General features: G+C 41.0%; 1 protein-coding gene across 2 annotated transcripts in view; it reads left to right on the top strand.

Annotated features, from left to right (window-relative positions):
* Positions 1-7,678, top strand: part of LOC142578828 (scavenger receptor class B member 1-like) — a 32,123-nt gene extending 24,445 nt beyond the window's left edge. For both annotated transcript variants that reach the window (XM_075688449.1, XM_075688448.1), the window contains 5 exons: positions 775-893; positions 5,136-5,209; positions 5,913-5,964; positions 6,523-6,693; positions 6,848-7,678. In XM_075688449.1, the coding sequence (XP_075544564.1) occupies positions 775-893; positions 5,136-5,209; positions 5,913-5,964; positions 6,523-6,693; positions 6,848-6,943 (512 nt within the window). In that variant the 3' untranslated portion in view covers positions 6,944-7,678. The remainder of the gene's footprint in view (positions 1-774; positions 894-5,135; positions 5,210-5,912; positions 5,965-6,522; positions 6,694-6,847) is intronic.
* Positions 7,679-23,767: the final 16,089 nt, after the last annotated feature.

The raw sequence follows: 23,767 nt of genomic DNA, 5'->3' as shown, positions 1-23,767 counted from the left end.
AACCTTTGTTACAAAAAAAAAAAAAAACTTACAGCAAGCTTCATGGCTGCATGCACAGCCAGCAACATTGATGCGACCTTTAAAAACAAGTGTTTGTTGATATAACCTCAGGATGTTTTTGGCCACCTAGTGCAAAAAAATACAACCTAAACATTTTAAAAAGACCCCTTTGAGCAAATTTTTACATTGTCAAAGTATGTTTTGGTTTAAATGACATCGAACATTTAAAAAATTTGTGAGAAGTCCACGACAACTTAAGTCTTCATTTGGATAAAAGGGTTGCACATTGTCATGGTGATTTCACTCGTCAGTTTATCGAGTTCAGCAGGCCTTGTTCATAAATTGTTGCTGTATTCCAGAGACATGTGCAATGATTGTGTTAGAGAGACGATTGCACACTGCTCACAGAGTTGTCATACATTTTTCTTGCAGAAAGTTCAGTTGTTCTCAAGTGTTCATTTTCTCTCCATTTATTTATTCATTATTTGGGAATTAAGCTTGGCTCCTAAATGAAAATAATCTGCTCCAAATATTCACAAAAGTTTGATGTCGCTTAAATGCAGCAAATTTTACTTGAATTGACTGAGCAGTTGTTAAGGAGTGGATTTCTATGTTCCATATTTGAGTCAAGAAAGTAAGAACTGAAACTTGGCTCAATCAAGTCTGTCTCGGTTGTGTGTTGGGTGGCACTCATTGTAACCTTTGTTGACATGTGTTGTAACCTATGTGCTTGGTGTTTCATATGCCAAGTTTCTTTATTGTGACTATTTCCAGATTTACCTGTGGCATTATCTTTCCCACATTTCTACATGGCTGATCCTCACTATTTGGAGCAAGTGGAGGGACTGCAACCAAATGGCACCCTGCACCGTTTCCAGCTGACCTTGGAACCTGTGAGTCGCACGTATCGCATAGTGGTGCCAGCACTCGGCAGACATGAGTATTTGGAATCCTCAGTGTGAATATTTCTTTGCCTTTTGCCCCTGGCTTTGGCCTGTCTGCATGTATGGCATGGTCGTATTGTATTAACATGACTTCCACAGTGATCATGTTTGCATTACTTTAGGAGTAAGCACAAGTTGGAAAATTTTTTTATTATTACATGATGCTTAGGAGGTGTTAGCACCTTTAATTGACATCATCTGCTCTTTTTCACATAGAGATGCGCAAATAATAAAGGCCTCAGACATGAAAAAGAAATCGCTTAAAACCACGCTAAAACTGAGTCAACTCAGGAACACAGCAGCACAAAGACCAATCACAAATGTACACAAAAGCCTTTACTCGCATGACTACACAAAAGTCGAGGCCCATAAGAAAACACAGAATAGGGTCATATAAACGCTCATGAATCCATGCATTAAACAAATGGGCCAAAGTGTGGCTAAATTAAACACATTCAGTGAGCTAATCGCAGATCTCAACTCAGTAGTTTCTGAGAATATCACTCGCTTCCAGAAATCTTAAGAGTGCCATTAACACTAGTCTTTGCAATGGATATGTTATCCATGGACCTGGGATCTTCCTGAAGCGAAGTGCCTGTGGTCGAATGCCATTAAATCGCACGTTAAACATTGCCTCTGTGTGTTTTGTTGTGGACATTCTAGCAGAACATGTATATCCTCATCTCCATGCCTATAAGAGCGTTTTGGACTGTGGGCTCTTGAAATCTTATGCAGGAAGTGTTTTGTAGGCACATAACCGAGCCACAGACAGTGAATCATGTTTTAAAGTTTTGCTTGTACCCAATGTGGACGGGATTTCGAATTGAAGTGGAGGGTCAGTGCAAAATAAACGGGAAGATTTTAAGTTCTAATTAAACCATGTTGCTCTCTAACGATGGGCTGAGATCTTTCTTATATGCCGCATTTTGCCTAGTTGTACTTGGAAGTTAACATGCGATGTTTTTGACATGCGCTTGTCCAGCTACCTCGTCCACTGCAACATTCTTGGTGATATTGCAGTGGACAGGTATCCATTAAAATATTATTGTGCGATTTGCTTCACTTGCTTTTGTGAGTTCCTTTAGAGTCTCGTAAACTAACATTTCAACATTGTATCATTTCATCGTCGCAGTCATGGCATCATCATAGCTATTGAAGTCATGACATCATTGTCACTGTTATGAAGCCGTCGCCATTGTCCTGTGGTCATCATGTCATCACCATCCTGTTGTCACACAGGCACTCGTGCTGCACATGCATTTACTTGCCTTGCACATATACGTTGTGACATCTGATAACACTGTGTAGATCCATAAATGAGGCCAGATAAATCTCTACCTGCAAAATACTTGCAAAATGTCATTCAAACATGAGTTCCCACAGTGTATGAAATTTGTATTCTTATTAAACAGAAATTAAACCGAGGTTTTCAACTGATATTTGAATTTATATTTATATTTGATGCCGTACTTTCATGATTAATCTGTACCACCACTAGTATAAGGTAGCACTCACTTTGAAGTTTGTTTTGTATTTCAAATGCTGACAATTAGAGGCACAAAAAGAAGGTATGTTAAGGTTAGCATGTGTCCTGGTGCTGTATACGAAATCGCAACCAAGAACTTAGGCGAATTGAAAAATACTGAAAAGAAATATTGCCTGCAGGTATATATCTACTTCTAATGCGTTTCTGCAAGCTGTTCACTATAAACGTATTATTTGTTAAGCTCCTACTTGCCACTCATGCTCTATTAGATGTATGGGAAGGTTTACATAGAAAAACAACTCATTTCAGCATTTCTTAAAATTTAGTCAGGATTTCTTTAAAAAAAAAAAGGAAAATTCAGCTTTCTTACGGCCATTACACTCTGAAAACTCTTGTGGGAAATACTCAGCGACTTAGCATATTATGCACACGGATAAATGTAAGACTAACGCTGTGTTGACTTTTAATAAATTTGTTTTAGAAATGAACAAGTTTTTTAGCATTTGCTTGGAAATGCCTTGTCTTAATTTAAAGCTAAGTGTGTTGCAGTATTAAAAAACACTGAGTGAAATCATTTGTGTTGTCAAATCAAGAAATAGATTTTCCGTGCATATGTTCTAATTTCCTGTTAGGAATTGCATATTTTGTAGTTGGTGTGCCTTTTATTGTCCCTGTATCGTGCTTCTGTCTGTGGCATACTGGATACATAAGGTATGCAAGACTTTAATGGTGAGACATGCCATGTTTGAGTAAAGGTGACACAATGTCATCTCTATGATATGTCGACCTGCCATGATGGCTTAGTGGCGATGGCACTCTGCTGCATAGCATGTCGCAGGTTAGATTCCTGGCTCCCGCACCAGCATTCTGGTTGAGACAGGATGCAAAAGGGCTCATGTACCAGGCTTTGCCTGCATGGTAAAGAACCCAAGCTTGTCAAAATGAATCCAGAGTCATCCTTCAGTGTCTGTCATTGCCCTTGTGTTGCTTTGGAGCTTAATTTATTGACTGGTCAGCTCGACTTTTTGGTTAATTTGATCCTGACCAAAGGCCTCAGTCGGTGCCCAAACTTTTCTGTGGGACTAAGCTTTTGTTATTTCTATCCTGAAACCAGATATTTCGAACTTGGCTAGTCGTCACGTACGTGCCCTACCTCAATGTTCATTGCAGTAGTGACTCCAATAGTGACAATAGTGTCTGTCTTGGGTGCGCTTAGGGTACAGTGAATTCGTCAAACATGTGTCATCTCTAGTTGAAAATGCCTTTTTCGGCAATGCCCCAGGAATGTTTCAAAGCAAAATCAGGTAAATGCTGCAATAATTCATTGCGAGCTACTGCATTTAACAAGCTCTATCTTTACCAACAAAATTTGTTTGAGAACTGCTTGAGCCGTGCAGTCTGATACAAAACTGAAACTGTGTTCGCAACAGGCTCTCATCAGAGCCAGTCTATCCAGTGCCATTGCCATCAAAAACTGACCATCACCGATGGCCCATAGAACGAGTCTTCACATATCATGACGATGACGACAATGTGCTGCTTTTAGCATTTCTAAGCTTGTGCAAACAAATCGCATCACTTGTTCTTAGCATCCTGGAGGATTGCTTGGATCACATGACGGACTAGCCAAGTGGTTAGTCTAATAGTAGGCCACCGTTCTGCTTGCAATTGTTGCGAAGTCATTTGAGAAATGAAATATCAAACGTGCCATGGACCATACTTAGGACATGTTTTAGCTCTTTATAGACAGTGATAAATTGCTGTATGGGAGTGATGGTTGAAATTAAATTAATTTCCATTCTGTGAATTTAAATTTCACTGGCTTTGTCTTATTTTAGTATTTATTATTGCCAGAATTGGAGGTATGCTTTGTTTTTATGATAAAAATTGGGTGCGCATTAGATTTCTTTTTCGCTTAGTAGCTTGTCATTGTTGCATTAGTTTACTTCATTGAACCCATTACAAGTGGGTGCACATTTGATTCGGGGACGTGTTCAAATTGGGGCAAATACCGGTAAATTAATCGGCTACGTGTTTTGGTGTTCTTTCTGCTTGTTTAATTTGACTCCCTGGATAATTCAGCCAATTTTGTTGGTCCCATTAGGGTCAAATTAATGAAATTCGACTGTAGTAGCAATGCTTGGCATTGAAAGTGAGACTAAGAAACTCCTTCTGTCACTTCCCAGGTTGGCTAATAGTGGAAGCATCTGTCGTGGTGGCTGTAGTGGCTTTGGCGTTGCACTGCTAAGACCGAGGGCACCAGATCAAATGCCGGCTGTGGCGGCTCCATTTTGAAGATGGCAAAATGCAAAAAAGCCTGTGTAATGTGCGTTGTGTGTTAGGCAAAAAACCTCAGGTGTTCAAAATTAAATCTGGAGTCCCCCACTATGGCATGCCTCGTAATTGTATCATTGTTTTCGCATTAGAAACTCCCAAATTTAATTTCAACAGTGGAAGCAAGAGCTGAAACACTCCCATCTTTACTCAAATGACATTGTGCAACAAAAAAAACTGCACGGACGTAACAGGACGACACACCAAGCGCAATCTTTCAACCAAGGTTGAAAGATTGTGCTTGGTGTGTCGTCCTCTCACGTCCGTGCCTTCTTTTTTTTTGTTGCGCAATATCATTTGAGTAATGGATTACCAACTTGCCCAGAATGCTGCTCTCATTAACTCCCATCTTCTTTTTCCCTCTTCTGCAGAAGTTGGGTCTTACTGTCAGTCTCAGAGGAAGAATTCAGCTGAACATGATCCTCAAGAAGAACTCTGCCATCAGGTAAGTATTAGTTTGCTTTGAAGTTCGTTTCTTTGGATAAAGGCTGTGAAATGACAAAACCACAAGGAACATATGCGTTGCTAAGTCCTAGCTGTGTGGTGTTGGGGCCATGGAACTTCTGCAAGTTGATAATGAGTTTGCCTACATCTCCAGATATATTTCAGCAGTGCAACAGGAGGCCAACTAAACAGTCGAGAGTTGGTTGTACATTTAACTATTTCCCTAAGAGCACTGAACGGAGGCATGGAGTCGCCACTTCACCCTCGTGCAACAATTAACTTTCTTCTACAAACAAGCCAGTGCAAGCAAGAAATTCTTGTAAAAGACTGGTCGCCCCACTTTTCTGCTTTATCAGATCTAGGTAGCAGGATGCCACACTATAATAAAGGGGATAAAATACTGCAGCAGGAAATAAAGAAGCTTAACTCGGTGTTTAACCCAATGCAAAATGTAATCTTTTTAAAATTTTGGATGCATGACATATGAATACGCTGAAAATATTTACAATTGGGAATCACGTGGCCCTCAATGCTTTTGCAAGAAAATGACCGAGAAGGAGTGTATGGTGTTAATTTGCTATATTCTGACTGCACTGTGAACTAAATTCAGAGTAATGTGCTGGTCTAGTCTGAGATCTGTTCCCTTAGTTCCTATAGGATGTCTTCATCCTTTTGTGCCTTATAATGTTTTTCTCTTCCTATAGGGGACTGGACAATATACCGGAATTAGTGTATCCTGTCTTGTGGGAGGAAATTGTAAGCATGATATGTGTTACTGGTTACTTGTGATGTTTAAGTTTCATTGCAGTCACTGGTATGATGTTTTAAAATAGTTATTTCAATGTTATTATGTATGAGATGAATAGCATGTGTTGTATGCAGAAAACAATACATGCAATCCAGTCTTTCAGTATACATTGGTCAAGCAAAAGTGTCTTGCATGTTACAAGCAATGTTACACTGTGAAGCGCACACCTCAGTACTTTGAAATCACATACAGTCAACAGTGACAGGCATATTAATCAACAAAATTTTCCTTCACATCCTCACAAGCTCACCTTCTCTGGTTTGAATGTTCTTTTGATGCATTAAATATTGAGTGAGACACAAAGGCTTTTTTTTTTCCTGTGCGTGCGTGCGTGCGTGCGTGTGTGTGTGTGTGTGTGTGTGTGTGTGTGTGTGTGTGTGCGTGCGTGCGTGCGTGTGTGTGCACGTGCATCTCCACACGTTACGAATGGTCATTATTTGTCAGTGTGATTTTGACCTGTGCAAAAAAAATATGGTATGCTACACTACTTTGCAATTGTATTGCAGTACATCGAGCTGGACAAGGCTTTAGCTGATTACCTGAAACGCACATTGGAAAATCCGATGTTCTACAGCATGCTTGCTGCTTACATCTTGCTGTCCTTGGGCTGCCTCCTGCTCTTGATTACGGTCACCTGCATTGTGGTCAAGGCCGTTCCAAGGCTACTTTACCCAAAGGTAACATTGCAGAGAAAAAAAATTATTGGTTTCATTCGCACTGGCATCTTTCTCTCAACGTCATGTCTGTCATGTTCGTTGCCATTGCTTACTGCATTGTCCTTAGCCTCATTCCAGCTCTTTTTGTGCCACTGATGTATCTTTTGTGTTTCAGGATGTCGAAAGCGAATCGCTGCTTGTTGATACTGATGAAGCAGTGGAGGATGCTGCTGCAAAGAACCACAATAACCATGGCGAAGTAATCACGTGATTCAAGTTCTTGAATATTCCAAGTGTTGGCTAATAGGAAGTAAATCGTTCAGAATGTGATTGCCATGTGTCCCAGTGGAGAAGGGAGCAGATTTTACACTGTAACATGTTAATACTCTTGTGATGCTCATGCGTTATGTAATCTTATAGGCTTTTCTCTTAATGAAAGTGAGATCAGGAAGGGCCATTGTTATCTATGGTTAGACTGCTAGTACCACGGACTGCTGAAAGCTACTTGACAACTGCCTTTTATGGTCCGTTTGAGACTGGTGTCTTGAATTTCTTTCCAGTCAAGAAAAGCTCGTCAATGAGGAGAGTTCTCAACAGATTCTAATCTGTAGCAGCCGATCTGCTTGTGCCAAGTGCAGTGTTGTCTGAATAAGGGCTTTTACTTGCTTCAGACATCATGCTGCCAATATCTGCTCACTGAACACCATTTAACATCAGCAAGGTACTGCTATTTTAGTATTGCCTTTTCTTGATCTCTAGGTATAACGCAACTAGTGTGCCTAATCTTTAGCCTCGCTTGAGGCCTTCTGCCTTCAAGTCTCAAAGTACCTGCATTCCTATGTCCAACATTGCCGTATTCAGGGTCAGTCAATATTGTTTAATTGAGATGTTATACCCTGTTTTGTATTTTAAGAGTGTAAAAGCTTGTTTCTTTTAACCTGTTATGATGTGATCCTGCACTGGCACTGCTTCTTGAGATGAACATTAAAGTGTATTTTAATTAAGATGTTGCGAGGTTGGTTGATTACAAGGCAAGAGTTTGCTTACTGCACAGGCTAAACTGTCAATGCCAACCCCTGATTGTTTGCACACAGCATAGCTTTGGAACAAACTTGCAGCACCATAAACACTGTTTTGCTTTGGATCACCCGCCGTGGTTGCTTAGTGGCTATGGTGTTGGCCTATTGAGCACGATGCAGCGGGATAAAATCCCGGCCATGGCAGCCACATTTGGATGGGGGCGAAATCTGAAAAATAAACCTCTGTACTTCAATCTAGACGCATGTTGAAGAACCCCAGGTTGTCCAAATTATTACGGTGTGCCTCATAATAGATTGTGGTTTTTGCACGTAAAACTTCATCATTGAATTACCTGCTTTGGATGCAATGTCAATTGGGCGATCAACAAGAGCTAGTTCTTTAATGAGAGTGCACTAAGGAATTGGTTACGTTGACTCTTGCCAAATTCGAAGGCCTAGATCATCCATGAGTTCATTTTCATGAACTGAAGCATGAACAAGATCGTGTTCACCCATGACCTTGTGCTGGAATGCCAAACAGGAAGTCTTGTTGGGATTGGTTCTCAGAAACACATCGATGAGAGCACGGTTGGTCCCCGCTGCCAAAGAAGAGGAAGCAACTCCCCCTTGTGCCTGAGCAACCCCTGCTTTCAGGAGGGGAAGTAAAGTGCTCAAGCCGTCTCTTGTAACTGTGCTACTGCAACACTCACTCCAGCTGTTGCGTGTGTTTCATGCGGGGAAGTTGAATGTCAGTAGATGCAGTTTTCATGTGAGAAAGGCGACTGTCAAGGGGACGCCTGACAGCGCATTCCTACATTGTAATGTGAATTGGAATTGAAATTTGATTTAAAATGTGTCTATGCTTTGGGCACTCTTTGAAGATCTTGCAACCCCGAAGCAGAAGAGGAATGGACGTTCGTGTCATTTGTGGAGTCTCTTGCCGTCTACCTAGAGCGCATGCTCCGACCTAATCATAAATTTTTGATGGCCGGTGACTTCAATCTACCTAGCGTTGATTGGAAACAGCTATCAATCTCTGGCTCTCATGATGCTGAGAGTTCTTTCACTATCTTAAACAGGTTGTATTACATCCCACACGTGTCGCAGACCTGACCCAATCGATTCTTGATCTTGTATTCATCAAAGGCTTGTCGGAAAATCTTACTGTTGTCTTAACTGAAGGTATATCTGACCACAATTTTGTACATGTGGACTTAGAAATACAAAAATGCGTCGAAGTTACACCCATCACACAGTCCTTTCTAGATTTTTCATCGGCTGATGACAAATCAATCTTGGATTGCTTACACCTTTCCCTTGATGAATTCAAACACAATGATGACATCACACTTCTCTGGGACAAGTTTAACTCTGTTGTGAAGTATTGTATTGATAAATTCGTACCGACGCATAGAAAGAAAACTAAACATCATAATCCATGGATCACTCGTGAAATCATTCATCTCAAACGTAGAATAAAGCACAAGCACAAGTATAAGCTAGCTCAGAATACCGAATTCCACTAATTAAGGGATGCTTTACTCATCAAACTATGAAACTTGTCACGTGTGTTACGTAATGACACTATGATTACATTCTTATAAAAACTCCCCAGACAAGTTTTGCCGTTTCCTGTCTAACTCTAATCGAAGTGTTCAGCAGCTAAGAATAAGCAGCATAAATTCTAATCATAATGATATCATCAATGAATTAAATGACACATTTTATAAAGCATTCATTCGACCTTCAGTTCTCAGCGCCCATGATAAATCATATACACCATCTGCATCTGACAATTCCTGACGTTTCAATTAGTCGCAAAGGAAGTCTTTCTATGTTGCTTAATATTGACATAAAAATATTGCCTGGAGCCGATAGCTTGCCTAACAACTTTCTTTGATGCTACTCTGAACTAAGTTCTGAATTCCTATACATTATTTTTAATGCATCTCTTAAACAGAGGTCAGCACCAAAAGACTGGCTCACAGCCAAGGTAATACTGGTGTTTAAATCAGCTGATAAACTTATTCCTAATAATTACAGACCTATTTCCTTCATAAGCACTTGTTGTAAGCTCTTGGAACATATTATTGCTAATCACATATCTAACCACTTGGAAGCGAAAAAAAAATTTTTTTCTGCATGGCTTTCGTAGGAAGTTGTCAACCTCAACTCAATTATCTATTGTACATGACTTTGCCAGTGCCATAGATGACCACCTGCAAATTGACTCAATATTTCTAGACTTGTCAAAGGCATTTGACCGTGTGCCACATGCAAATCTAATTGAAATTCTTAATTCACTTGGACTACCAGAAAATATAGTGCATTGGATTCAAGCTTATTTAGCGAATCGTGTTCAGTTTGTGGAAATCGATGGTGTGAAATCTAATAGCCTGCCTGTCTTATCCGGTGTACCACAGGGGTCAGTGTTGGGTCCCTGCTGTTTCTTATCTATATTAATGATATTGCTAAAAATTCGGATCCTAAATGACAAGGTGAAATTGTTTGCTGATGATTGTCATTTATTCTGCTGTCAGGAGTTCATACCAGGATACTTAACAATAGTCTTTGTAAACTCGCAGGCTGGTGCGACGACAGAGGAATGCAAATAAGCTTTTCCAAAACAGCGTCAATGACAACAACACGGAAACAAAAACCACTACTTTATACTTGCCACATTGGCAATCGGAACCTTGAATCTATTACCTCTGTGAAATACTTGGGTGTGACAATTAACAGTAACCTCAAATGAGACACCCATATTAACAACATGTGCAACAAAGCCTTGAAAAAACTTTGCTTTCTACGCAGAAAGCTAAAGAAGTCGCCTTCATCTGTCAAGCTGCAAGCTTGTCGTTCCCTCGTACGCTCAGTCCTAGAGTATGCTTCCATAGTGTGGGACCTATTCATTAATAAGGTAATTGACAAGATTGAATGAATTCAGCGCCTGGCTGCACGGTTTATTCGCTCCAATTACAAAATATAATCAGTTTCTGGCATGTTAGGCCAACTTAAGCTGGATCCGCTCCACATGCGCCGTAAAATCGCCAGGCTGAAATTTTTTTACTTGTTTCACAATCAAACAGGTTTAGCAAATGGCACATATATTACCCATGCTGCACAAAGGTTGTCGCATATTTTTTATTATAAAGTAGTCATCATACTTTGTTTGCATTAAAATCTTTCAAAAATAATTTTTTTCACTTACGAGCGAAGAATGTAATCATTTACTGGAATGTGTTGTTGAATGCACATGTTATGTTTCATTTGAAAATATGTTGAAAAGCATCTTTTGTAAACCCTCTCCGGCTTGGACAGCATTGCTGCCTACAGTATTGTGTAAATAAAGTGAAATTGAGTAGCCTACTTAAAGAATGTTGACCTGATATAAGAAAGATACCTTACTAATACCAGTGCTGCACACTCGGAAAGATAAATAGCTTGCACCCTATTTAGATGCCGCCTTCCCAGCAAATGACTCGGCCCTGCACAGTATTGCATGGGTAACATAGTTCATCAGCTACATTTCATTTGGGTTTTGCAGCTTGTTCTTTTACATATTGCATTGTACTGCTATGTAAACGTGTGCTGCGGAAACATTTGCAAGTATACTGCAAGGTGGCACTTTCATTATTGCCTAGCAATTGTACTGGACACTCAAGGCACATTAATTCCATCGGTCCCACTGCTGTTCTGCATTTCTGCTTGACGGCACGAAAATGGAGGTTTAGAGCCAGGGTTTCCAGAGAAACGGAGCGAGTCTGGCTGCAGAAATGACGAAGCGAAGTGAAAGCAACATCGACACTACACCTGATTGCCTCAGCAGTGCCGAAGTAGCATTCTGCTTTCTCCTGCTGGTGTGAGCCTTGTGCAGATGCACACTAGTGCTCCTGCAGAACTGCTCTGCGTATGAGCAGATCTGTGAGAAATGGACAAATTCAACTAAGTGCTGAATAACACTGACAGCTTCCTGTCTCGTCTCGTGCACAGTCGAAGTACGACACCTACAACGGCACTGGTGGTGCTCCTCATAACGTCGGTGTTATGAAGTACCTGGTATACCTGCCAGATCGTTGTTCCTTCTGCCAAATATGTTGCACTCAAGTACGGTTAGAACACCGTCCGCGAAGTTTGAGTGCAACCCCAAGTGCTGCTAATGCGCTGCCCTTAAGAGCAGAATTGCCAACCTTTTCTTTACACTCGCCCACACACACACGCGCACTCAAGATTTGTCCAGCTGATGTCAGCCTGTGTTGTGGCACTTCTTAACCCTTTGATCTTTCAGTTGCTGTACAGCTGCAACGATGACCAAGTCCCACATTGTCACAGCTGTACATGTACAGCGCCGACGGAACGTTTAGAAAAGTGTGCTTTTAAGAACGAAACGCTGCTTAGCATAGCTCTGGAGGTGCTGCGACCTTCTGGCTCATTGTGCCGCTGCCCCTCGGCTCCCGCAAAAATCAATTTTTTTGTATCGCTCTTCTTTAGAGAGCAGGCTTTGTAGCTCCTAGGCGCCCGATCCTGCGGCAAGCGTCGGCGTTGTCCCTCGTAAACGGGCGACGGAGCACAGTGAAGGGTGAATGCAAACATGGAGCACAGCGGGAGATGAAAGACGGTGATAGTGAAAAGAGCATGTGGAGAAGGGTGCAATGGAACCATGAGGCGGCAAGCGGGAGAGGAGGGTATGGCGAAAGCATTAGAAGAAAAACTTGGTGCCGCACAAGACGGATTTTGCGGCGGCGATGGCTAGAAGATGACACCAGAGTAGCGCATGTCATCTGTATGGCAACAAAGCAATACATGAGTGGAGGCCTGTCTGCGGCAACTGCTGTTTATCGCTCCCACGCGTCGCCCCGATGCTGCCTATCGATCTCCCGACCAGCGAGGCAGTCGCGCCAAACTTCGCTTCGTTTACAATGTGCCACACGAGAGAAATTGTTCGCGTCAGCCAATTTCGCATTATGGAGTATCGAAATCGTCGGTGCATTTATGGGACTGCTATACCCATATTTGAAACCCATGTGCCCATATGCGGGCGAGGGGTAAGTCAGGTTAAAGTATTATAATCAGCCTCACTCAACGATTGTGGTGCCCTGCGGCATGAAATCGTTGAATTGTCAAATGCTGAAACTACTTATCTCTTTCCAGAGATAGCCTACATGGCGTTGTAGCCTCAGCATTTTATCATCATCAAAAATCTAATCAAACATCTTACAGGTAGAACTGATGAATTTCATGGTAATCGTGAGTTATCGTAGATATGCTTGTAAAAATGACCTTGGTCGAACATGCAGAGCCATTTCAATACCAATAGAACATCGACTTGAATTTTTGTGAAGGCAAGTGTCACTTCTGACATTGATGGTTCCATTTTCAGGCTGTTTCTAAATGGATGCTACACTATTACTTGTTTTCTGGCAGGAGCAAAAACAGATATTTCTTATCTAGAAAAAAAAATGAAGGCCACTTTTTGGTGACGCGTACCAAAAACTTGCACTGTGTAGGTTGCTTACGTGCTCTGACATCGGTTACTCAATAGTCACTTTCTCCCAATCTTTATGCATTATACATTTGCTTTTCCCCGGTATCCTTGTGGGCATGGTGTTTATATCTATTCGAAGTACAAAGCAATGTTCTGAGTGACGAGCGCTGTATGGTTATTCTGTGTAGGTTCATTACAGCCGTGGTAGAAAGTTACTCATGAAGTGTTCCAGGGTGTCATATTGCCGCTATAAATGCTTCCCAGACTCCTAACAACAACAGCACGAGATACGGGCGTGAAATTGTGTGAAAATAGGAACAGTTTAGTGTAGTGCGTTGCGAAACTTTCACTTTCCTGCTTTAAATGCAAGTGTTGCAGATAATTACTAAACGCTCGTTTTTTCATGTATCTTCATGCATATTACAAGATTCGTAGTCCGTTTCTCCGCTGTCCTCGGTGAGCTAAAGAAAGCATCTTGTTTGTATCTGGGAGAATGAGGGGCATGGTATGGCCAATGTGTGGTCCAAATGGGTGGGTTAATGCACGTTTTCCAGTAGAATACATTTGCATGTGCTCCATAGCATTACTAGTCTATTTTACCAGTGGTGTAAAACGGTTGTGCTAGCATTAATTACAACTGAGGTCAAACTTTGCGAACATAAGTGGAACAGCATGCCAACTTTATATGCGATCGTAAAGGTGCATTGATAAAATACAACGTAAAAAAGTTTGTAAGCAAGTGTTCGATAGTATTCCTACTGCTATATTAGCTAGGTCTCCCAATGTCCCAAGAGAACTCTGCGTTTCAGATATTTTATGCTTTAAAGGAGTAGGCAGCGTTTTAAGTGTGATGCGTCGCATAGTTATAATGTTTCTGACTTACGAGGGTCGTTTGATAAGTGTGGTAAAAAGCAACTAAAGGATACCATATTGGCAGAAAACATTTTTTCAACATAGTTCCCTTCCAGCTCCACACACTTCTTCCAGCGGTGCTCCAATTTTTTTGTCTCCCCAGAAAAAAAGGATGGCTTGAGGTCCTTTAATAGGTTATCTCAGTGGTAAACGACTGCGTCATATCAAGGAAATTTCTTTCCACTCAGCCAATTCTTCAGGTTTGGAAAGAGGAAAAAGTCTCATGGAGCCAAATCCAGAGAATAGGGTAGATGAGGCACAACCTGAAAGCCTAACTCATGCAATTCGGCCATTGCAACAAGCGATCTGTGAGACGGAGCATTGTCTCGGTGAAAGAGGACTTTTTTCCCTGCTAACCCAGGTCATTTAGTGCGTGATTCTTTTTTCAGTTGTAGGAGTGTTGCATAATACAGTCCTGTTGTCTCTTTGCTATTTTCTAAGTAGTCTACAAAGATTATTCCTCGTGGATCCCAAAAGAGTCTACATCACCTTTCCGGCTGAACAAACAGTGTATATATATATATATATATATTTTTTGTGAGCACCTCTATCAGGCTCACCTTCACTCGGCGGTCTTCCACGAACAAACACAAGATCAAAACCGTTCAAAGTGATAAATGTGAATGCCAGAAGCATATTAAATAAACTTGTCGAATTAGAAAGCGTAGTCATAGAACATGAACCTTACCTAATAGTAGTCACTGAAACTTGGCTGCACAAGGATGTACTCAACGCTGAAATCACCCCTCCTAACTATAAAATAGTAAAAAGGGATCGAGAAGACAGAGGGAGGGGGGGAGTTGCGTTAATTATCAAAGACAACATAGCATTTTCTGTACTTCCAGATGTGAATGGTGTAGAAGTGCTATGGGTCAAGATAAAATTAGATACACAGTCTTCATTGGGGGTGTTTACAGGGCTCCAAATGCTCCAGTGGACGTCCTGGTAAATCTACGAACATTTATGGACACTTACCTACCTCAGGATAGTAGGACATTATTACTTGGAGATTTCAACCTACCCAGCATTGACTGGTGTTCGCAATTACTTGGAACACGGGAAGTACCTAGTTGTGAGCAGTTACTTGAACTGGGTTTTTGTCATAAGTTAGTTCAAGTTGTGTCCGATTACACAAGGATATGTCCTACAACATCATCCATACTTGATTTAATTTTTTGTTTCCGAACGAATACAAATTTCTGTCTGCGAATGTGAAACACTGGAGGGCTTGTCAGATCACAGGATGGTTTTGTTATTAAAGGCATCACCAGATGTCATAAGTACTTCGTCCAAAAAAAGTTTCTTTAATTTTCATGACGCTGATGACGCTGCTGTGATAGACTGTCTTGATTATTCATATTCGGATTTTATGCAGCTGTATGACTTTGGTGCTAGTACGGACCAGCTATGGGAACTCTTTTCGGAATTAGCAGAACGGTGCCTTAATCACTTTATCCCTAAGAAAACTAAGCGCACCAACAAAAAGAATCCCTGGATGACTAGAGATATACTTCATCTCAAACGAAGACTTAAACGCAAACGTAAGGCTTACTCAACCAACCCAAACCCCGAAAATAAACTGTATTCGCCGCATGAGTCAGGATTTAAAGAGACTTCTTAAGAAAGCAAAAGAGAGATTCTATAATGTGACGCTCACGAAATTTCTTCGCGAGTCGCCTGGCAAATTCTGGCGCTATATAAATCCGTCTAAAGTTCTGCACCCTGCTCAGACCGAGGAGAACGCCCATAAGCGTGCCGAAGAGTTTAATCTATATTTTCATCTGTTTACATACGTGATAATGGTATACTGCCTCCTTTTAATGTTGAAACTGAAAGACCCCCTATTACTGATTTACAGATTGACGAGCAAGGTGTTCTAAATCTGCTATTGCATATTGACATTAAGAAAAGCCAAGGTCCAGATCGTATCCCTAATCAGTTTTTTATATATATACGCTGAATGGGTATCTAAATACTTGACCAAAATTTTTCAGTCTTCCTTTAGTAGCGGATGCTTTCCAACTGATTGGAAGCGAGCAAAAGTTATGCCGGTTCATAAAAGTGGAAATAATTCTGTTAGTAATTATCGCCCGATCTCGCTCGCTAGTGCAGTTTCGAAGTTACTTCAACACATCATATCCAAACGCCTGCTCGGCTATCTCGACCGGCATGATATCCTCTATTATCGTCAGCATGGCTTTCGAAAGGGACTGTCCACGATTACCCAACTGATAGAAATAGTTCATGACCTCGCAGAAACAATAAATTCACGTGGTCAAACAGACATTATCTACCTTGACTTTGCGAAAGCATTTGATAAAGTTTCGCACCAAAAATTGTTATATAAGATTAATGCGGTCTTTAAAAATCAAACACTCACACAATGGTTTTCGGCGTATATATCCTCTCGTGAACAGTATGTAACTGTTAGAGGTTGTCAGTTACCCGCCGTGGCTGCTCAGTGGCTATGGTGTTAGGCTGCTGAGCACGAGGTCGCGGGATCGAATCCCGGCCACGGCGGCCGCATTTCGATGGGGGCGAAATGCAAAAACACCCGTTAGATTTAGGTGCACATTAAAGAACCCCAGGTGGTCGAAATTTCCGGAGTCCTCCACTACGGCGTGCCTCATAATCAGAAAGTGGTTTTGGCACGCAAAACCCCATAATTTAAAAAATTTAAAAAAGGTTGTCAGTCGAACATACTTCCCGTTGCTTCTGGTGTACCGCAAGGTAGCGTCTTAGGCCCACTCCTATTTTTGATCTTTATTATTGATTTGCAAAGTAACGTTGATGTTCCATTAGACTTTTTTGCTGACGACTGTGTGATGTACAGTGTCGTAAATACAGTTGATGATCAGATTACATTGAATTTAAACCTGCAAAGAATAGCGAAATGGTGTAACGACTGGTAGATGGAGTTAAACTTTAAAAAGTCTGTGTTCATGTCAGTAACTAGAAAGAAAAATGTTCTTGATTACAATTATCAAATCAACGGTTATATGCTTGAAAGAGTCGATCAGTATAAATACCTAGGCATAACATTTACATCAGATCTACGATGGAATACCCTCATTGAAATTGTCATTTCCAAAGCTTTTAAAACGCTATGGTACCTGCGACGCACTATGCACAGTGCTACTCCCGATGTAAAGCGCCTCGCTTACAAAACACTAGTCAGACCGATAATCGAATATGCTAAAGTAATATGGGATCCTCACACAGCAGCTAATTGTCACAAGCTTGATAGGATTCAGTGACTCGCTGTAAGGTTTATCTTTCATAAATACCGCCGGAACCATTCTTCAACAGATCTCTGCCAACAAGCCCAACTACCTATGCTAGAAACCAGAACCAGATATGAAAGACTAAAAACTCTTTATCTCATTATCAATCATTATCTTAAAATAAATAAATCAGATTACTTTGAGATCAAAACTAATGAAACGTCAAGGCATCGTCATAATAAGTTTATCCCATTACCGACTATAAGAAATAATTGTTTCAAGTTTAGTTATTTTCCCAGATCTTGTAGAGACTGGAACTCTTCCAGGTTCTGCTGTTCGGTCGACATCATTAGCTGAATTTCTACGCCACTTAGATAATTTCATCTATGGCACTAGCATAGGGCGATGAGGTCAGATTGCTGCTGCATAAAATTGCTGTTCTGATTTCTGATTGATGCATTTTTGTTTTGTTTATGTGTGCATTTCACGAGATCTTTTTTCTTTAACTAATGTATAACTATGGTTTTCAATATGTTCTGTACTACATATTTTGCTGTTCAGTTTCGTTTTGTTTTTTCCACTCTGTTACAGCCCCTGAATGAGGCTGACAGTATTAATAAATGAAATGACAATTCGATTAATTTTCGATAGCATTTCTGGTGTGGTGACCTCCACTGGATGCTAGGGACGTGCTTCATCTTGCGTCGAAGTTCGGCCATGTTTGGATTAATTTATCCAGTCGGTCTTCAGTGAGGATGCAGAGTCACCATGAACTTCGCTGAACTTGGCTTTAATTTGGGCAGCCGTCCTGTGTTTTACAGCGAAGCTGTATACCTCTACCATCCGAGGAAATTTTCGTGTCGTGATAAGCAAGAAACGCCCCGTACGTGGGCCGATCCCGGAGATAGTGCAATGCCGGGCCGACCCGCAGCAGAGGTGAAGCAGGCGTTAAGCACCCCCAATACGTGGGCCATCCCGAAGATGGTGCAATGCCGGGCCGACCCGTGGCGGAGGTGCAGTTCGCCATTAAAGGGCTCACATACACAGCTTCGCTGGTCCTCCTTCTTCACAGAGTTAAAGGGCATTGGGATTTTTTAAAATAAACATGTTTGATCACTGCTCAAAATTAACCTCTTCCCATTTTGGCGAAAATCGCCACACAGCTCAGTGCCAATGGCTGTCAGAAGCTTACTAACTGTTGGCACCAGCGCAGACAAGTTCTGCCGTCATATGAAGGGTGCTTCTCACGCACCACCTAGAAGAAAACAGAATTGTAGCGCTATCTCTTGTATTTTTACCATACTTATCAAATGACCCTCGTATTTAGAAGCGTAACAAATAATTATTGAACTCTCATCTTTTTTATCGTTACATTTTCATGCGTGATATACTAGTTTTACCTGGAGTCCTCACGGGACTAAAGGAGGCAGCTTCGTTATGTTTGGTGACTGTAAGGTCAAGTTAATGGGTGATGTGTCGGGGAAGTTCAAAATAGATGGGTAATTGGGGCTTTCGCACTGTTAGATATGCAAGCATTCTAGCATCTCTAACGAGCGGGGAAGAATTGAGCCCGCTACCATGGCAGAACTATCAAAGCCACCAAGACTAAATTTAGTGAAAATTGGTGGTACGCTGTGGAAACTGCGAAGTTAAATGCGGTTGGATCAAACAGAGCCCTTATAAAAAATTCCTATTCAAGTGTCGTGTGATATGGCCGCTATCAGCTACGCTTTCCAATGTCCCGACATAGCTGTAGCTTACAACAGGTTTATATTTTGTGTAAAGGGGAGAGGGACATAGTAACTGCAATGTGTGACAAAATTGCGTTTCTGGTGTGGCTAGAAGCATTGTAAATAATTACTGAGCTGTCGTTTTTCTTTCCCTATATTCAGGCGTCATCACACGTCCGATTTGGTTTCAGCGATGCCTTCGGTGAACTAAAGATATTTTGTTTATATTTGGCGAAAATAAAGGGCGTGTTATGGGCAACATGTAAATAAACTAAAAGTAAAAATAACGAAATAAACTTCAGACAGGGGACCAATTATTACATCTGCAGTAAAGTATGCATGCAAGCGATCCAGTTTCTTTTAAATGTGTATTGCGTAGAAAGAATTTATCCCATTGCCCAGGGGGAACTGGGAATTCAACCGATATTCTTATTTATTTTATTTATTTATTTCAAGTACCCTCATGGCCCTGCCGGCATTATTGAGGGGAGTGGAACAAGGCATACAATAACACAGATAACAAGAAATGGAAATACATTCATGGGTCACAGCATTACATATAGCTCACTGCACTGAGTTTTACAGATTTTACAGAGAAAACGAGAGAAGAAAACAAGAACTAGCAAGGCAAACTAGAAATCAGCAACACAGAGTTCATGAGGGACCACGAAACGAAGGGCACACGTCATGAACAAGAAATGCAAACACTTAACTTTTTCTTAAAATGCTCGAGATCGTCGGCGAGTGCCACATCTGCTGGCAAGTGATTCCACTCGGATGACGTAGTTGGAATGAAAGAATTTAAGCGAGCGGTAGTGTGACAAGGTGGAATGCCCACTTTACGTGGATGGTCAATGCGCGATGAAATATGGGTGGTTGGAAGGAGCAAAGCGTTTTTCAAAATAATATTCAGATTGTAGATCTTCAAAAAAAAGACAGAGTCGTGAAATTTTTCTGCGCAGTGACAGTAATGGCAGTGACAAAGTGTTTTTCATTAGTGTGACACTTGATGTGCGGTCATAGTTGTGGAGTATAAAACGAGCGGCACGGTTCTGAACAGCTTCCAACACAGATATAAGTGACTTAGCTTGAGAGTCCCATATCGACGCGGCGTTTTATAAAGGAGTTTGATTGAAATGGGTGCATTATAATATGTTATTTTCATGTAACCGAGCATGCGGTTTGTGTTTCCAGTAAGGTAGGTGATATGCTGGTTCCAGGATAAATTTGATGTCACATGTACACCGAGGTATTTATGCGAGGTAACCGGGGCTAGCGAAGCATTGTTGATGCTGTAAGAGGCTGGTGGCGAGACGCCTTGACGTGAAAAGCGCATGGATTTGCATTTTGATGCGTTTAAAACCATTTTCCATTTAGTACACCAGTCAGTAACGCAGTTAAGATCTGCTTGCAATAAGTGGACATCATTAGTGTTTTTAATTTCACGGTAGAGTATGCAATCATCCGCAAAGAGTGATAGAAGATTGTATATTGTTAGGCAGATCATTAATGTACACAAGGAATAACAAGGGTCCGAGTTCCGATCCTTGTGGTACCCCAGACGTAACCGGCATTGAAGATGATTGAAGACCGTTAATGTGGACAAACTGCGAGCGATTAGATAAAAACAACGACTCCATTCTAGTATGAAGATGAGCAAGCTTATACAACAGCAGACTATGGGGCACATTATTTGAAGCCAAACAAAAATCTAAGAAGATGACGTCGACCTCTGAACCTTTATCAAGAATGGAATAAACGTCATTGCTGAAAGATAACTGTGTTTCACAGGAAAACTGTTTCCTGAAACCATGTTGTGTAGGTGTGAAAAACGAAAATGATTCAAGTAAACGAGATAACTGAGAAAATATTATATGCTCCATGATTTTACAGGAAATGGAAGTTAATGATATGAGACGATAATTAAAGGGCGAATGCCTGTCGCCAGATTTATGGAGTGGAATCGCTTTAGCCAGTTTCCATTCATGCGGTATATCTCCAGTTTCAAGCGATTGCTCTCTTGTCTCAGTAAAAGAATTGCGGAGTACACTTTAGTATCAGGACTTTGGTGTTAATGTTATCAGGCCCACAAGAAGAAATTTTCAAATTGTTAATTATGTTGAGAGTTCTGTCATAACTAAACCCGACAGGGTCCATTAGAAAGGTTATGTTACATGCATAGTCTCTTAACATCAGTAATGTCAGTTACGGTACTGGAAAAAGCTGCACTGAAGGTCTCGTTAAGGATCTCAGCGACGCCAGTGCTTGAAGTAGGGTTTGACTGGGGGTCAACGAGGGATATAAGTGACTGCTCTCGTTCATTGACACTACTCCAAAATTTTTTTTTGGATTGCTCCTTAGAAACGTTGGCAATGTCACATTAAAGTAGCAGTGCTTCAATTCCTTCAAAGACTTCTTGTAACTGTTCAGTTTTTTGGGATGCTGAACAGTGCTCACGCTTTCCAGAAGACTTAGCTTTGCGGAAAAGCTTCCTTTTTTTGTTTGTCTGACGTTTTAATGAGCGGTTGTACCATGGATAGTGGTATTTAAAAGCTTTTTCGAGGAATATACAAGTCGACCAATTCGGAAAGCTTATTTCTGAAAATTTGCCATTTGGTATTTACGGATCTTTCGTTGAAGTTTGCGAGAAATTCGTCAAGGAAGTCTTCAAGTGTTTTATTGATTGCAGTGTAATTTCCTTTAGCATAATCATATATTACTTTTTATATTGTTATGCGACGTTGGAGCAGGGAAGTTCAACATGAGATATAATAAAGAATGATCGCTTATACTTGATAAATAGGTAATATTGGAAACAACATCAAGGGCCGTTGTTAGCAACAAGTCTAATACATCGGATGTTGAAGATGTGACCCTCGTAGGCTGCGTTATTACCTGAGTTAAACAAAAGTCGGAACAAAGATTTACAAAATCAGACGATTATGACGAAGAGTTGATAGTGTTATACGAAACGCTAGACCAGGTAATATTAGGGAAATTAAAATCATTAAATAAAAAAACGGGGATTCGGAAATTTGGCACTCACAGCGCTTAGCGCGTCATGAAGGTCGCTGGAAAAACTAATCCCAGTAGAAGGCACGCAATAGAAGTTTTTGATATTCAGTCGTGATCTGCACGCATAAAAACTCTAGTGTCGTAGTAATATCAATGTGAAGGCTATCGAGATGATCAGAAACAGCGACCAAAACACCACCACCACGTGCGACTGCGCGATCACACCGAAATATGGAGCACCGCTTTTGGGTAGCGAGGATTTTCGTGCTTCTAACAGAATCGCTCAGCCATCTTATATTGCATACTTTAAAAAGTTACCCGTGTATATATATATATATATATATATATATATATATATATATCTATATATATACACGGGTAACTCTTTAAAGTATGCAATATAATTGAAAAAGAAAGCTTTTATTGCTGCTGTTTTTTTTCTCTTGTGATTATTACAGTTAACTTATGTTAATTGTACTTCGTTGCGTGTAACCTCGGCAATACTATTACTTAAACTAGCGATACATTTACGCTGTAGAGTTAAACACCAAATACAATTCTTAAAAATTCAATTATGGAGTTTTACCTGCCAAAATTACGATCTGATTATGAGGCACGCCGTAGTGGGGGACTCCGGAAATTGGGATCACCTGAAGTTCTTGAACTTGCGCCAAAATCTAAGTACACGGGTGTTATCGCATTTCGCCCCAATCGAAATGCGGCCGCCGTGGCCGGTATTCGCCGCAACCTTGTGATTAAGTACAATTATTTGCTCAGTTATTAAAATTGTTCGTAGAAAATTTACGTTTTGTGTGTGGGCTGTACTGCAGCCTGCTACTGGGCAGCATCCGGGACATCTGCGAGGCACTCATTGCCTTTTGTCTCTGCATCATTTGGGATTTCATATAATTCAAATAACGTTTCACGCCACCATGGTTCACCATGTGTGATTGATAAATAGGCGTATGTCTGTTAAATGTTAATATAACTGACAGAAGCATTTCCAGGCTCTTTCTTTCTTTATTTGCAATAGTAATTTGCAGTGTATATGAGAGAGAGAGAAAGTCAGATTGTTTGCAATTTGCTCCCCCCCCTGACCCCCCCCCACACACCCCACCCCACCTAACACACTCAAACAATAGTTGGCACGCCACTGCTTCTAGGGGATTATTTGGTGGATGCATTGGCTGTGCCCTGTATCGACAGCATGGCAATGGTCAAGATAGGGGTTGCGACCTTGTCGATGTCTTCCGCTCGATTCTCTGTCACTCTTATCGATCGTTCAAGGCCGGCTGATCTCGTTGATAACACGGGCGGATATACTCTAGCGATATTTCGCGTGGTTAGCACCAGATGTATCAACAGGCAACAGAGCTTCCTGCATTGTGATATGTGCCTGGTGGTATAACGAGAATACCGTGGCTTGTGGATGCCGATGCTTCTTGCGGTAGTCACAAAAAATTGTAGATATCTCTGAAAGTGACAATCCGAGGATACGACAAAGCTTTCTTGGTCACTTGCAGAATAAAGCCACTTACTTTCTGGAAAATCGGTATGTTCGGATTCCCGGTTAGAAGGACTTGTTGGCAGTCACCGTCGTGTCTGAATTATCGGCTGGTAACTGTAAAACCTATTTGAAATATTAGTGAATTTATTTACATCTGTAAAAAATAATGTTAGTTTTTCTATGTATTCAGCAATAAACCATGT

Source organism: Dermacentor variabilis, chromosome 4 (genome assembly GCF_050947875.1).
Source record: "Dermacentor variabilis isolate Ectoservices chromosome 4, ASM5094787v1, whole genome shotgun sequence".
Lineage (NCBI taxonomy): Eukaryota > Metazoa > Arthropoda > Arachnida > Ixodida > Ixodidae > Dermacentor > Dermacentor variabilis.
Note: the sequence above shows the minus strand (reverse complement) of the source record. Positions and strands in the feature narration are given on the sequence as shown.